The sequence below is a fragment of the Macaca mulatta genome, chromosome 15 (assembly GCF_049350105.2).
Source record: "Macaca mulatta isolate MMU2019108-1 chromosome 15, T2T-MMU8v2.0, whole genome shotgun sequence".
Taxonomy (NCBI): domain Eukaryota; kingdom Metazoa; phylum Chordata; class Mammalia; order Primates; family Cercopithecidae; genus Macaca; species Macaca mulatta.
Window position 1 is genome coordinate 84479797 of NC_133420.1, and position 17118 is coordinate 84496914.

At 32.8% G+C, this 17118-nt stretch overlaps 1 protein-coding gene across 4 annotated transcripts in view; it reads left to right on the forward strand.

Moving 5' to 3' along the window:
- The window catches only part of ZDHHC21 (zinc finger DHHC-type palmitoyltransferase 21), a 74796-nt gene that overhangs the window by 16705 nt on the left and 40973 nt on the right, over positions 1-17118 (forward strand). For all 4 annotated transcript variants that reach the window (XR_001440077.3, XR_001440076.3, XR_003723267.2 and 1 more), the window contains exons 5-7: positions 159-257; positions 6348-6459; positions 9739-9877. Coding sequence is in view for 1 of the 4 variants with exons in the window: in XM_015117682.3 (XP_014973168.1) it covers positions 159-257; positions 6348-6459; positions 9739-9877 (350 nt within the window). In the remaining 3 variants the exon portion in view is untranslated. The remainder of the gene's footprint in view (positions 1-158; positions 258-6347; positions 6460-9738; positions 9878-17118) is intronic.

Consider the following 17118-nt stretch of genomic DNA (forward strand, 5'->3'; position numbering starts at 1 on the left):
GTATTATTTGGTGAGTTAAATTATTTATTTTTTAATCTTTTGAAAATTTTTCTGCTGATGGTGTTTATTAAAATATACATTTTAAACTTTAATTATGATTGTTGATAAAATGTTTTGAAGGATAAGTAACTAATTTCTTTAATTTATTTATTTTAAAGTATTCTATGGCATTGCCATATTCTGTCTGGTTGCCTTAGTGAGGGCCTCAATAACTGATCCAGGAAGACTCCCTGAGAACCCCAAGATCCCACATGGAGGTATGGTACTCTGGATTTATCAGTTTTGCTGATGCCAGAATTACTGTCTTTATTTACATATTTTATTGCCTTTAATATGTATTGGTTATGTATGTCATCCAACACCACTTTGAAGTCTTTGCTTGTATGTGTCTTTTCCAAACTTCTCTACTTAAAATTGCAACCCTGCTCCCCCGGCACCCCTGCAATTTCACCACACCCCATCTCTTGGCTTCCTTTTCAGTTTACTTGTTTGTTTGTCTTCCACCTCCCATTCTAGATCTCCATAAGCTCTGTGAGAGTATAGATTTTTTGTTTTTGTTGTCTTCATTTACTCACTGCTGTATCCCTCATATCCAGAAGAGTCTCTATCATTTAAGATGCTCAGTACATAGTTGTTGAATGATACATAATTATCTGAGAAGTTATATTTTAATTTTATAAAGGAGTTTTCTTGATGGTGCCACTTACGTTATGTTATAAATACAATATTGCTTAGAATAAATACTTGTAGTATTAAGAATACTATTGTCTATTTTTCCAAGTTCTAACAATTCAGTGAAAAATGGCAAGCATTTATTCTAGTTTCAGTCGAAGGTGATTTTTGATTACTCTATTGCATAATAGCCATTCAGATCTCAAAAATGAATTAAAAATGTATTGCTTGTTTTATTACATACTGGGTATATATTGTATAGCCTTATTTATTTTCATTCCTGAGGCTCACTCTTTGATTGTATGCTATATAAGCTTTGAGAACTCTCTGAACTTTCTTCTAGTAAGAAATTTATATGCCTGTGTAGTACATTGCAAAGCAAAATACTTTTTATAGTAATTTAGTAGTTTCCAACTTGCTGCACATTAGAATCCACCTGGGGAACTTCAAAAAATCTCAATGTCCAGGTCACACCCCATTTAGTTTAATCAGAATGTCTGGGGCATAGGAACCAGGTATCAGTATTTTTGAAAGATCCTAGGTGCTTCCAGTGTGTGGCACAGTTTGGAAACCAATGCAGTAATTTCTTAGGAAATTAGATTAAGTGACAAGTTACTTATAAAGTCTCCCTTAAATTCTGATTATTGTTTTTCGACACCCATCATTTGGAGGCTTAGTTGGCCTTGAAAATTCAGAGATTCAATGGGAATATTACACTGATGTTTATATAACTGTAAAAGTTTTTGTATACTACATTAAATATTAAGTTTTTATTAATGTATAGAGGCAGTAGGACTGTCATTAGAAGTTTGTGTATGTACATGTGTTTTGCAGTGGGACAGGAGCAGGGAGGGTGGCACTCCGCAATTTGTATAGAATCACTTTTCTTCCCACCTGGCTTAGCTAAAAACTCTCTAAAATATTGTATACATGTGTTATCTACTTCAACTTGAAAATCCAGTGGCCCATGAAAATCAAAGAAACAGGTATTTTCTAACTTGAAGACCTGTTTCTGATGAACTCTTTAGTTTGCAGTGGTGAAAGACTCAAATGCCTAGATGTTCCAGACACTGCAAATCAGTGAGAGGGGCCATATAGCAAGTATTTCATACCTTATCTGAAAGTAGTTGTCTCTACTCAGCTACAGTAAAATTGTCATGCAATTAGATTGTTAGATCTTAAAATTCTCAGAATACAGGGAATCCTAATTTTTATTAGAAATTTTGTGATTAAAAAAAGACACTGGAAACTAATTTAAAAGTTAAGAATGTTGTATATGCCCCAAAATTTGTATCTTTAGGCCTAATTGACTAATTGAGTCTAAATGTAACAACTCTGTTATCTTTAATGTCTAGACTGTAGTGATGTAGGACACCCTGGCATCTTGCTGACTGTTTGGATGTCTGCTTTACGTCTTGTCTCAGTTGGCATGTGGCCTATTTTTCTTCCCTGAATTCAAAAATCTTCCCATTCACTCCATTGACAAAAATACACTTACTTGTCATATATTAATGTTTCTCCATAGTCTTTTTCTAAAAGTATCGCATTATCGTATGATCCTCATGGTAATTGTATGAGGTAGGTAGGCTGGGTGGTCAGGAGCATAGATTGTCCTTCCTGGATTAAACAGCTGGTTGTTGGTGTGAGATCCAGCCCAGAGACCCAGAACCTTGTCTCTGTCATCTTATTACCATGGATCTATATACAGATTGATAATTTTAGCTTTTTATTCACCTTTGTTACAAATCTGGGGAAAACTTAAGTCATCATTTACTTTTTGATGCTGGGTACCTGATTCTTTTGTAAATATTATTTTAATTTAGTAAAAAACATTACAAAATTTTAACAGTGAAAAATAATATTGAATGCCTAGAGAGTTGAAACTATAGAAGAGTGACATTTATTCAGGAATGTTTAAAGGTTGAGCAATTTCATATAACTGAATTCTTCAGAAAAGGGAACTTAAAGCCCTAATACTTTGGTGATTTTAACTATTTTTTTTATTGAATTACTCTGAAATATTTTACATGCCTTTCTGCTTTTTTGAAACACAATGACTTTAGTATATATGTGACTTACTAAATATGAGGCAATTTGAATATAAGGAAATGTTCCATTTTCTCATGAAAAGATTCCCAGAATTTGACTTTATAAACTTTTGAGCATGTAGATGAAACAGTCAAATGAAATTGTTACGTTTGTTTATATTACTTGAGTTGTTCACATGTGTATTTGAAATAAAATATAAAATGAACACCTTCAGTTAAAAATGTTTTTATCACTTTCATATTTTATGAAATTTTATTCAAGTTCTTAACTATGTTTAAAAATGTTTTACTGAGTATAATTTACATGCCATATAATTTATCCAGTTAGAGTGTACAATTCTATGGGTTTTAGTATACCCACAGTTGCGTAACCATCACCGCAATCAACTTTAGAACATTTTAATCAAGTTTTTCACTTGCATGTTCGACATGTGGTTTTGTCATTACTAGAGCCATTTTTTTTTTTGACATAGCATTACAGAGGAAATTCTTTCAAGTTAAAAAAAAATGCGTCATGTTTTGATGCAGTCTCTGAAAAATTTACCCCAAGCTGTAAGGATGCCTGTATTCAGTGATCAGGGTCATGTATTCACTCACAGTTTTGGTTTTATCCTCCCTCTTATATTGCTTTTTAAAGGTGATCTGTGAGAGACTTATTGACATTTATTTCCTACATTGACAACTGATTCTTGTCAGGGAATCTCTGTTAGGACCCAAACTTTGTGTTGATTTAGGTTATTTCAAGTAATGTTTTTCTCCTCAAAGCATTACTTAGTGATTTTAAATGTATTAATTGAGTGAGGGTCCCTTAAAAGGTGAGTCTCTTAAAAGACTCAAGTCGAGGGTGATTTCTTCCTTTCTGAGGGTTAAACAAACCAAGCATTGTATTATATTCATTCAAGCATTTACAGCATTAATAAATCTCCAGGTTAAACAAAATGATGTATTTATTCACATTAAACAGCCTCAGTCATTTATGGAGTTTGCCTTTTTTTTGATTTTGTTTTATATTTTGATTTTTCTTTCCCTTAAAAATGTATCTGTTAGCTTTTAATTTTTCTAAAGCTATCATAAATTTTCAGTTGAATTCTTTTTCTCATAGGCTTTTAAAAAATATTACTACATGGCTAGTACAAAAATCATCAGACATCAGAATGTATCAGTCACCAAGATCCTATGTGGACATGAGTAAAGAAAGGAAAGGAAAATGACTAAGAAAGGCTTTGGAGATATGTAGGGTATGTTAAGATGGATGGATTTTTTTCTTGCTACACAAGGCAGAAGCACCTTCTAGATGATCCATTAAATTTCTAGATTTTGTACAATAGTGATTTCTCCTTTCTTCCCTAAGTATATAGAGATGTATGTGCTCATATAGATATGTGAAACTGTGAGTTTTTACAGGTATTTCTCATTTGAGATACTTACGTGGTATCTTCATGTTATCAAAGGAATGACTCAAGTTCTTTCTTTAAATCAATTTATGGTCCAGACCATAGATTAGCAAATAAATTATTTTTTACTATAAAGGCCTGTAGTAAACATTTTCAGCTTTATGGGCCGTACAGTCTCTTTCACAACTCCTCAGCTCTGCCATTGAAACACAAAAGCAGCCATAGACAATATGTAAATGATGGGTACATCAAACTTTATGGACACAGAAATTAGAATTTTATATGATTTTTACATGTCACAAATTGTTATTTTCAGTAGTTTAAAATTGTAAAAATTATTCTTAGCTCATAGGTCATACAGAAACAGGTGGTAGACTGGATTTGCCTGCAGACTGTAGTTTGTATCTGTGGTCTAGATTAAGAATTATAGGCTTTCTCTAACTATAGCCATGTGCTCTCCTCTTTTCTGAGAATACATTTTAGATATAAAGTGAAGAATTATATGCTGATTTCTCAGAAATTACCAATAATGAATACACCGTGTTTATGTTTTAAGGGGTTGATAAAAACAAAGTTTTTATATTGCCTTTTAATGAAAATTGGCTCATTGTGGAGAGAGCCTCCTTCCTGTCTATATTCCTCGCAATGTGTGAATTCAAAGTTTTAACATTGGGATGTTTGGGAGCATTGAGCTAAGCAGGGGAGTGGGATATGATATGCTTGTGACATTGTAATATGCTATATATTAAATGAGTTTTTAGTTCACTTAGAGGTAAATAATACTAGTTTAACTATGTCAATTAAGCTTTAATATTGTTGCTCTTGCATGATTTATTTTCATTAAAATAACTAAGAAATGAAAAAGGATTTTCTTTTAAAATGAGATTTCAAATATAAGAGATAATTTCTCAACTTTCATATCACTGGAACAATTAATTTGATATAGGTTTTATTCATACTTTGTTTCTTCAGAGATATCTGTAGTGGGAATGTTTTCCCAACGCTTTACTGTATAAAAGTCCAGCATGTTGATGTTGCTCCTGACCATTCAACTAAAATAATGGAATTCAAATAGAGAATCTTTTTCAAAAATTGAATACTGTCTACTATTATCTTTCACTTTTATTTTGAATCTTTCCTGTTTTGATTTTAGACTTTTCATACATCAGCAAGCATTTAGTGACTACCTACTATGTGCTAGGGTCCCACTCTTCATATAGTAATATTCAATCTGAATATAGGAATTAGGCTAATCTTACTGTGCCCGTACTTTTAATGAGGTTATGGAATAGTATAAACACGAATGATGAAAATTAAAAGAATTTTGTAAAAGTAAAATTCCATTCCAACATATTTAAAAGATACATTTTTGTATAAAAAGGCAATTGTCTTTTCTAGGAAGATGACTCTTTCATAGTTTTCATGGATCTGATTAGGACAATTTTTAATGAAAACAAAAGCCTTTTCTCTTATGCAAACTTCGTGTTTTTTGCACAGAACTTAATCGTGTGCTATTTCACTACAGATGAGAGGAAATTGCTACTTGATGGTAGTTCAGTGTTTTGTGAAGAAGTGCTTTATTTTCATTAAAAATAATAGTCATCTTACAACATTTTTAACTACTGAAACTATTCTGACACCTCCCAAACCCATATGACCTCCTTCTCTAACCTGTCACGTACACTCTTAAATGAATCTATTGATGTTTTTAAAAATTAAATGATTTAGGGAAAGTGTGTGGAGGGGAATGCCATCTCTGTTTTTCAAATGAGTTTATAGGATTGATTTCAACTTACTAATCAACTGAAACCAGGGTCAGCATTATTTCTTCTTTAGAGCCTTCAAAAAATAAAATTTCTAGAAATCAATTTGTTTAAATAAAATTGTTTTAGTATAATAATTTGGTTAGGCTTTAGGGTTTTGTCATTGGATTTTACTTATATTCTCACAGTATACCCAGAATCCAAATACATTGTTTTCTGTCTCTTACTTTGACTATAACAATAGTGTCTTATTTTTATAGTCTTTTAAATTAGAAACACACAAAATAAGACATATATAGAATAGAACCACAACATTTATGGCAAACACGTTTACACCAAAGGCTTAGAAGAAGAAAAATCTCTTAGAATTATATGTTGAAGTCTTCCTATAAAATCTTCTAAACAACTGTTGCTACATTTCAGCATTACCCACTTGCCTTCATTAAATGGATTTTAATTTCCTTCTCTAGAAAGGGAGTTCTGGGAATTATGTAACAAGTGTAATCTGATGAGACCAAAGCGTTCCCATCACTGTAGCCGCTGTGGCCACTGTGTGAGGAGAATGGATCATCACTGTCCATGGTAAGAGTGATTCACTTCTAGTAAAGAATAGGGGGGTGGGTAATAAAATGTAAATCTTACAACTTAGCAGCTTTAAACAAAAGTTACGTTAAAGTTACATAGTTTTACAATATCTTAATAAGGATATCGTTATTTAGATTATATGATTGGTCAACTCCCAAAGTCATTTTTCCACAGAAATCCTATGTTTTCTAACAAGGAGAGATTTGAGCAAAAAAACTAATAATATGCAACCTAATATACAAAAGGATAAAGGTGGTTGTATTAAATGAGGCAATGTATATAAAACATGTAATAAAATATCTGACATGTAGGATGTACTTAAATGGTAGCTATTTCTAATTGTAGTAAACCATATATATCCGAATGTTTGTATTCCCTTTTTATTTGTTTAATTAATAATATTTCAGACACCCTGATAACCTCTTCCTTACCCCTTAAAGCTTTTTAAGCATTATGTGTTGGATATAGCTACTACCATTATGTACGTGTTGAAGTATGTGAGTGATAATTAGATGATTCTGCAGAACTGCCAACAGTTTTGGTCAATAGGGGGCTCTCTTGTAATATTTAAAGAAAATGTTCAGTTGAGAAATAGACTCTCTGAAAACAAATGCTGTGTGAATTCTGTATTGTATCTCATTTTAAAGCTGTCACAAAAATCTGTGAACAAGATATTGTATTTAATTCTGTTTTCTTAGCATTGGCTCTCTGTATAAATATTTAAACTGGTATAGTGTAGAGTTTGACAAATGTATCTGTATACATATATGTAGTATTTATGTTTGTATACACAGACATGCATATATGCAAATGTACATAGTGAGCCTCTTAATTTGTAATTGCATTTATTTAAAATTGATTCAAGTAGAGTTTAGCTTTTTCTAATGTTAGTCAGTTTAGAGTTTTCCTTATTTTTGATAACTTATTTTGATAGCACAGATAATCAGCAAACTTTCAGTGGAAATTTGTTGTTTTGCATAGACTGATTATTTAAATAGAAGATAATTTCCTGACACAGGAAAAAATAAGAGCATTTTCGATAAAAGCACTTTGTTACTACATAAAAATTTAAAAAATTTCTCAATCTGTCAACAAGATAGAATAGTATATGACATATAGTTGATATTCAGAACTGTGCCTTGAATTTAAACAGATTAATTCCCAAGTAATCTTCTAAAGCTCGGTGATCTGTTTGCTGTCACAATAGTAATAGATTTTTAGAAAGCTAGGTGAAACATGTATTCAGATAATTGCTAATCATACAGAAAACTCAGTTTTTAAGCACTTCTTATTGTAGTGTTTCTTACTAACTAAAATACAAATGTTCATGATACAAGTGGATATTGATGCCTTTTTTTCAAATGAATGCAATAGTTTAAGATAAAAAAAAATCAACTAGGAAAGACTCACTTATTGGTGACCAAATAAGGTGCTATTTAACCTTAATTCTAACCTTGGGGTGATTTCTCTTTCTAGGCCTCTTGCTTCCATAGTTTTAGTCAACTTTTCAGAAGTTGTTAGCAGTGAGGGGGAAGTACAAAGGATTCGGAGGATCAGAAAGGAGGGTAGACAAGGGACCTAAAGAGATTCAGGAATTTTTGTGATTAAATTTCCCGATAGAGCACTGCTGAAATGTTCAGAGAACAGGGGAAATATATTGTGTAAATTGGAAGCAAGGAAAATTTTTGACGTTTTCAGAAATTGTACTATTTAGCTGCCTAGCACAGTTTTACGTTTGGAGGTCAATTCTTACAACGCCTCAAGGTTTTCTGTATTTCTGGCTTTGATCTTTTTGTTTGTTTGTTTGTTTTTGTTTGAGATGGAGCCTTACTCTGTTGCCCAGGCTGGAGTGTAGTGGCACGATCTCAACCTCCACCTCTCTGCAACCACCGCCTCCTGGCCTCAAGTGATTTCCTGCCTCAGCCTCCTGAGTAGCTGGGATTACAGGCGCATGCCATTATGCTCGGCTGGTTTTCGTATTTTTAGCAACGATGGGGTTTCACCATGTTGGCCAGGCTGGTCTCGAACTCCTGACCTCAGGTGATCTGCCCCCATCGGCCTCCCAAAAATGTGGGATTACAGGCATGAGTCACTGCGCCGGGCTTGATCATTCTTTCTAAGTAGTTCAAATGTTGCAAAAAGAACTCATATAGATTGAGTACCTTAGTGCTTCTTAAAGCTGTTCTGGTTAGGAAAGCTGTGATCATAGACATTGTTTCTTAAACTTCCTGGGGACAGGAAGGATAGAACAAGGATAAGCCATCTTTCATTCAGCAGCTGTTGAAGAGCATTTTTGAGTGTGTATAAGCACACTTCTTTTATAATCCTGCTTGCAAATAACAAAGCACAGTAGATTTTCTTGTTTACAAAACATGCACTCTTAAGTCTAAGAAATACCTCTCTAGGGTTTTTCAGTTCAGTTCTATATTTGACTTTAAAAAATGGTTTAATGACAAGTTAAAAAGAGCGATTTAAGTTAGGACCGAAACCTGTTACATCATTTCTTTTTCATTGACAGCATAATACTATTTTGAAATGAAGACATTTGTGCAAAGTCATTTGTAGTTTTGAACTAGGGTTTTTTGCTGGAGTTTTAGGATACTTTGACAATTTGGATACAATAAATTTGGAACAATAAAATATTCAGCTTAAATTAGCCTTGAAAATTTTTTATTGTAACATTAATCCTCTTTCCTAGTTAGGGTTCACTGTTGTATTGGTGGAAGTATTGCTCTATGTATCTGTAAATAGTTTTGAATACATTTTTATTTTCAGCAACCAGGGATAGATTTTTAAAATCAAAAAAAGTTGTGAATGCTTATTAGTCATGTCGGAGTAGTATGTTTCAGCTGTTTTACTTCAGGGCATTCAGATTGCTTTCCACAGCTAGAATACTGTAAAGGAAGAGCAATATACAGGGAAGCAGGGTTCTTGCTCTCTTGGCCCCTATGTCTTCTAACTGTACATCCTCTGGCTTAACTCCTTTGTTCCCTGGTTCCTTATCAGTGACACAGGAAGCTACCATCTGCTCTTCCTGTCTCGCTGAGTTGTTATGAGTTGAAGGGGATCACATATGTGGACTTCCTTTGTGAAGTGCTTTACAAATGTAAGATGGTATATTTATACTTTTCCTTGTATAGTTTGTTTTTACCTTCGAGTGGCCTTAGCATATCTCCATGAAGTCAAGCATATGTGATATTATTTGTTTTTATTTTAGTCTTGTTGATCCTGAGGTGAACTTAAAATATTGTTTCTTTTTCATTTTTTTTTCTTTAGGATTAACAATTGTGTTGGTGAAGATAATCATTGGCTCTTTCTGCAGTTGTGTTTCTACACTGAACTTCTTACTTGCTACGCACTGATGTTTTCTTTCTGCCACTATTACTATTTTCTTCCACTAAAAAAGCGTAATTTGGTAAGAAATGTTTATATCCACTAACATTAGAGCAGTTGTAGCATACAATTATTAACATGTGGTTCCTTTAAGTACAAAAGATTGGGAACAAAACAACGAAAATAAACTCCTAAATTGGTGAATTTTGAACTATATTGGGATTGAGAAGGTGGGCCCTATTCTGACATTTCCTTTTCATGAAATTCATTTATGGTTATTTATTAGTGTTGAGTGGCTTTCTTTAGAAAGCAACACATTGAATCTTCAATATATGTGTCTTGGTTTAAAAATATCTATAATAATGAAAAACAAAGATGAAATGTTCGTTTCTTTTCAGGAATAAAAATGTAGAATGTATTTTTTTTAGCATAATGTCATCAAGATTTTTATTATTTTTTATTATACTTTATGTTCTAGGGTACATGTGCACAACATGCAGATTTGTTACATATGTATACATGTGCCATGTTGGTGTACTGCCCCCATTAACTCGTCATTTACATTAGGTATATCTCCTAATGCTATCCCTCCTGCCTCCGCGCACCCCACATCAGGCCCCGCCCGGTGTATGATGTTCCTCTTCCTGTGTCCAAGTGTCCTCATTGTTCAACTCCCAGAATGTAGTTTTTAAAGGTTCTCAAATAGTTATGTTCTTGAGAAAAAGAACTTTTTTTCTCCCTGACTTTCATCAGCAATGATAACATGAATTTGCAAGATGCTTTAAAAAGTTATCCACTGAGAATATAATGCATGCTAGTACGATAGTTTTAGAAATGTTTCATCTTATTTGTAGATAAATTTCTGATACAATTGGCATTAAAGTTAGATCATGTAAAAGAATGTACATATTCCCCAGAGTGATCTGTTTCAAATAGTTGAGCCTAATAAGAAAAGCATTAAAATGAAATTCCTCAGTAGGATTAAGGTAGTAATTTTTTTAAGTAACAGAGAAGTAGAATTTAGTGGTGTTAATGAAAAACAAAGAGCAGCTAAGAGGTAATGAATGCATTGTAGTATAGTGCAGTATTGGCAATCTCTGGGCCTTGTTTAAGTTCAGCCCTCTGCCTGTTTTTGTTAAAAAAGTTTTACTGGAAAACAACTACTTTCTTTTGTTTATATATTGTCTATGGCTGCTTTTGTTTTGTAACAGCAGAATTGAATAGTTGTGGCAGAAACTGTATGGTCTGTAAAGCCTAAAATATTAACTGTCTGGCTCTTTACAGTAACTTGGCCAGCCTCTGGTAGTGGAAAGATCTTGTCTTTATAAACAGACATACCTAGGGTTAAAGCCTGTGTTTTCTTATTACATGAGTGAGTTTTGACGCATTGTTTAACCTCTCTGAGTGGTGATTTTCTTCTACACTCATTGTAATGTGAATAATAATGAGATTAAATGAAATAGTATATGTAAACTTAGCTGGTATGTGATAGACATTCAATTTATGTTACATTTGATTTTAGTGAAAACTCTCAGAGGGAGGAAACAGTTTTCTTGGTCTATTAATTTTCGTGAAAATTTTAGAGACAGTTTTACAGTAAGCATTTATTACTGGAAGATTGATGACCACCTAAGGAAATTCCAGTAATCAAATGAAGGAGTAAGGTGTTTGAAATTACAAACGAATTTTCTTCTCTGACTGAAAGGTAGAAACTGGAGAAATTAGTGGCAATTAGGCAGTCACCTTTTTTTAAAATGGAGAAATGGATTATAGGTTATATTTGAATATGCTACATATATGTATATGTTTACATGTATAATGTTGGAAAAAGGTCAGCAGCATAGCAAATGTTTGTTAAAAGATTAAATATATCAGGAAGAAGAAAGTATATAAAAAATGAGTGTGAAAAGTGGGTTTTGAAAAGTCAAACCAGATTTTCCTTAGAGCAATCAATTGTAGATGCAAGCAGGTGTTTTTTTATATAAAAATCATAATATGTTAGCATTTTACCAAATGAAAATCAAATCATTATATTGGTTGTTAGAAAGCTACTTTAGGAATGAAGCACTACATTATAAATAATTCTAGGGATCTGACAGAGTTATATATGTCTAGTAGTGCTGAGCAGAAATCGTTCTCTTAGCCTAAGTCTTACAGTTCCCTTCTTGTATCAAGTGGGGTACTTGTATAATTACCACCATATTAGCAGTAATGAAATGAAAACTCAGAGATTATTTTATGAAATTTCCAGGGTCATTTTGCTTCCTTTTGAGGAATCAAGTAATTTTTAGTTTTGTTTATGATATATTATCTCAATGAACGAAGTAATTCATATATATTATCAAGTTAGGTATATGGAGAGAAGAGCTTTACCACAATATTTCCCATTGTAAGAAAGGACAGATGAATTTAAATACATAAAATTGAATGTTTATTAGCACTGTTCTAACCTACTTAAGTTTAATAGAGTAAAGCTAAATTCTAGGGCCAGAATTATAACTAAACTTGAAGAAAGTATTTTATAATCTATGTAGCTCTAAATATTCCAATTATCTGAAGCAAATGAATGTTCAGTAGTTACTCAATATACATTGAAATGACTTCTAGTCATTTCATTGATTTAGAAGTTGAGAATTTGAAGCTATATTACAGATACATACAAACTTCATTACATCTTTTTGGTGGATTGACTCTTGTATCATTATAAAACATGCTTCTTTATTAATAATGGTTCTTACCTTCAAATTTTTTTTTCTATTACTAGTTTAACTATATCAGTTGTCTTTTAGTTAGTGTTTTCATGGTATATCTTTTTCTGTCTTTAATACTTTCAACCTTTCTTGGTTACTATGTCTCATATGTCTTATAGACAGCAGATATTTCATCATTAAAAAATTGTCTTTTAATATGAAAAATTTAGTAAATTTTTACTTAGTATAACTGGTATTTTGTCATCTTCCTATTTATTTACTATTTGACTTTATCTCTTCTATGTTCCCATTTTCTCCTTTTCTTGCCTGCTTTGGAATTTCTAATTAAAAAAAAATTCCAGTTTTCTATTTCTAGTGGCTTTCTCTTTTACTCTTTTTATAGTTTTCCAAAAATGAAAACATTATTCTGATTTTTTTGAAGTATAATATAAGTTAGTACTTTATCATTGTGCACCTAATGAAAGCAGTGGCCTTGGAACACCCTCTGTCATCATCATTTTTTGTATTTTGGGGTGGAAAGTAGATACAGAAAAAAATCACATGGTAACAGGACTTTATCATTATTACATATACATTATGTGTTATATTCTTATATAAGTTATATGTTACCTATAGTCAGTATTTGTTTTGAGTTATCTACGTATTGGTGCTTTTTCTAGTACTCCTTATGTCTGAGTCTCCTCTAGGCTTATTTTTTCTGCTTTTATTGCAAGTCTGTTGGAACAAATTCTCTCAGTGTTGGTTCCCTGAAGATGTTTTTATTTCTCCTTCATTTTTGAAGGATTTATTGTTTGGCACAGAATTGCAGGTTGGTGGTTCCAAAACTAAACTTTTGTTTAGTTTTTAAAAGATGTTATTCCATTGTCTTATGGTTTCCATCATTTCTGTTGTAAAGTCAGTTGTTGGTCTTACTGTTACTCCAATGAAATGTGTTTTTCTTTGGCTGCTTTTATGATTTCTTTTGGTCTTTGTATTTTAGCAGTTATTCTGTGATTCTGTGATGTGCTTTGGTATTGTTTTCTTTGCATTTTTTTCTGTTGGAGAGTTTATGTAACTTTGAATCTGTGGCCTGATGTCATTCTTAAGTTTTGGAAATTTCTTGGCCTTTATCACTTCAAATAGTACCTCTGCTCAATTTTTTCTCCTGCAGTTCTGGGATTCTACTTACATGTACATGAGGTCTCATTGTGCTGCATATGTTCTAAATTTATTTCTTCACTTTCCTTTTTTATTCCCCTCTCTGTGCTTCATTCTGGATATTTCTTATTAATTTATCCTCTGGTTTACTAATCAGCTCTTCTGCCGTGTCTAATCTACCCTTAAATCCTTCTAAAGAGTCTTAATTCAGTTATTTTTCACTTTTAGAATTTCCATTTGATACTTTCTTTCATTGATAATTTCTGTGGTGAAATCATCTATTTTGTCATCTATTTTTTTTGAACATGTTAATCACAGTTATTGTAATGTCTGTGTTTGATTACTTTAATTTTGAGATCCCCTTGTGGGTTCGTTTCTGTTGACTCTTTTTTCCTCTCAATTTCCAGATATTTGGTCCTGCCCTCTGACATGCCGAAGTCAGAATACTGAGCATTTTGCATGACAAATTGTAGAAAATGTGGTTGATGTGTTCCTTCCTCAGATTTGCTTTACTCTTTTTTTTTTTTTTTTTTGATAGGATATAAGAGAAGGCTCATTTTTATCCAATCGGGTTTGTATAACAAGAATTTCTAATGCTAAATAACAGAACATTGGTCTCAACATGGCAGTTCTTGGGAAGATGCTGTTTATTGTGTTTATTGGTACTTTGTAAGGAATCTTGATTGCTGGATTTGTCTTTGTGAAAGACTAGTTTCAATTTGCCTTTATTCCAATAGTATAGTCCTTCGGGGTCTCAGCTGAAAAACTGAGGTGTTTATTGTGGATTGTGCCCTACAGTTACTGTTTTCCTGGCCTTGGAGATTTTGCAGGATGTTCTGAGTCTCCAGTTCTACTTGGCTTTTCATTCAGTACTGAGTGTGAATTGACAAGTACTTTCAGATAAAAAGCAGTGCAGAGGCTGGACGCGGTGGCTCAAGCCTGTAATCCCAGCACTTTGGGAGGCCGAGATGGGTGGATCACGAGGTCAGGAGATCGAGACCATCCTGGCTAACACGGTGAAACCCAGTCTCTACTAAAAAACTACAAAAAACTAGCCAGGCGTGGTGGCGGGCACCTGTAGTCCCAGCCACTCGGGAGGCTGAGGCAGGAGAATGGCGTAAACCCGGGAGGCGGAGCTTGCAGTGAGCTGAGATCTGGCCACTGCACTCCAGCCTGGGTGACAGAGCGAGACTCCATCTCAAAAAAAAAAAAAACAAACAAAAAAACAGTGCAGAATATATGGATCACCTTAATGCCTGTCTACTTTCTCTGAGATTTTGGCCCTATAAGTTCTGGAGACTTTGGCTACTTGCCAATGTCTTCAAACAGCTGTGTATTTATTAATTAATTGGATTTTATCTGGTTTTTAATAGTGTTTTTGGTGTGAGAGTTGGTCCCATACAAACTATTTCCTCATAGGTGTCAATGGCAATAACATTTTGTTTAAAAAAATTTCTTCCCAGGTGATTTTAATCATTGCTGCCTAATTGCATAACTCCAGGAGGTAACACTCACATCATAGTCTATGTAAATAGTATCCTGTAGAGTTGTGCAGCGCAAAACTTCTGTGGCTATAAGGTTTGAGAACTGCTATAGTGTAGGGAATGAGACTCATGGTGGACTTTATAGGTGAGGTAGAGATTAACCAAATGGGGAGATGAAGGAAGTCATTGCTGGGCCAAAAAAACAACAAAAGCCTTGAGACTTTAACTGGAATAATTGGTTTTAAGGGCAAATCCATTGTAAAATTCCAGCTGTATAACAAACTTATTTAAAGCTAAATAATAAAATAATGTTCTTACTTCAGCAGTTCTTTTGTAAATTATATTTACTGTGTTTTTCATAAAGGTAGAAAAAATTTACCAATAATTTCAGAACAAAAGTCACCATTATTACCACTGACATTGAAAAAAATAATGTTTTATGGTGGAATATTCTTCAAAAAATACTGTCCCATCAGTGTTTCTGCAAGCCCTTTCCTGGGTTTCTTTCATTTTTCTCTAAAACAAAAATCTGTATCAAGCTCTTGATTATGTGTATGTGTATAAAACTATGTGTGAATAAAGATAGTATCAGGAATTTCATTCATTCATCTTATTACTCTTTCTGTTATTCAGGATATGGAATAAGATCCTCCAAAGTCCCTACCTATCTTTGGATATTACGTTAATGATTATTATACATATTTTTTGTGGGAGTAATGATGCAGTTAAAGCATGCCATGGACCTTGACCCTGTGTTCTTCTGTCATCCAGACTGAAGCGAAAGCTGTAGTCTGCATTTTCTTTCTACCATTTTAGGTAGATAGGTGGCAGCATAGTATCTTTTCTAGCCCATCTTTAAATTCCAAAGCTGAATGGAATTGCCTGGGTTGGAAAAGAAAGTGTTAACTTTCTTGTTTTTCTTTTCTTGTTTTTTTAAGGCGAAAATGTTTATTCATTTAACAGCAACAACGACAAAAAATGAGTTGCACTTTGACCATTGCTGTACTAGCACTTAACCTGTATTCAGTAGAAAACTGGTACGTTGTGGGTTATGCTCATGCTCATGGTAAAGACAGTTGAGAGAAAGCAGGTTGTTCACAAATTCTGGGAAATGAACAGATTGGGAGCCTAATTTTCTTCCATTTCTCTCTTCTCTTCGCCTTCTGTTTTCAGGAGAGCTCTTTCTGAGCTGGATTATTTTAATTTCCTTGCAAGTGCCCCATTGTTTTTTATAGTAACTTAATGCTTTTTAGATTTCTTCTTAATCTTTTAAAATATTCTTTTATTATGGACATTCAAAGATTTATATGTTTTTACCATGTGAAGTTTTGAGGAAATACTTGAATTTATCCTTTGTTGAGGGAAGTAAGGACTAAGATGTGCAGGAGATAAGGAATTTATAGTTTATCATGAATCAATGCCCAAATTTAGGATTTATTTTTTAAGCTATAGATACTGATTTATATTCTGAGTCTTACACTAAAAAAAGACCTATGAACCTAAAAAGAATTAGTATTTACTGTCTTCCTCAGAAATAGTAACTAAAAAAATCCCGAAATTCTCAAATAGTTTAAAAAATGTATATCTAGAAAAATTGCAGAAACTTGAGTAATAATTTTGTTTTCTAAATGAATGGAGATAAATTAAACTTTTTTTTGTTAGAATCACAAAATCAATAAAGATTATAAATTTTGAGATGTTTGGAGAAGTTTTTCAGGTGTTAGACATTAAATTAGTTTGCATCATTTGCATTTATCATTCCAGAATAACGTTGAATTTTACTTAAAAGCCCTCTCGAAAGTAATGTTTCACTTTAAATATTTATTGGGATGAAAATCATTGTCTAGGTTCTAAAACCTGTAGATTGGGTAATGATTTGGCATTTAAGTGAATAAAATAGATGGATATTGAAGAAAATGAACTTTCATTTTTTACCAAGGTCCATATTTGACTATTTCACATAGTTACTTTAAATGCTTATAAGCAGATGC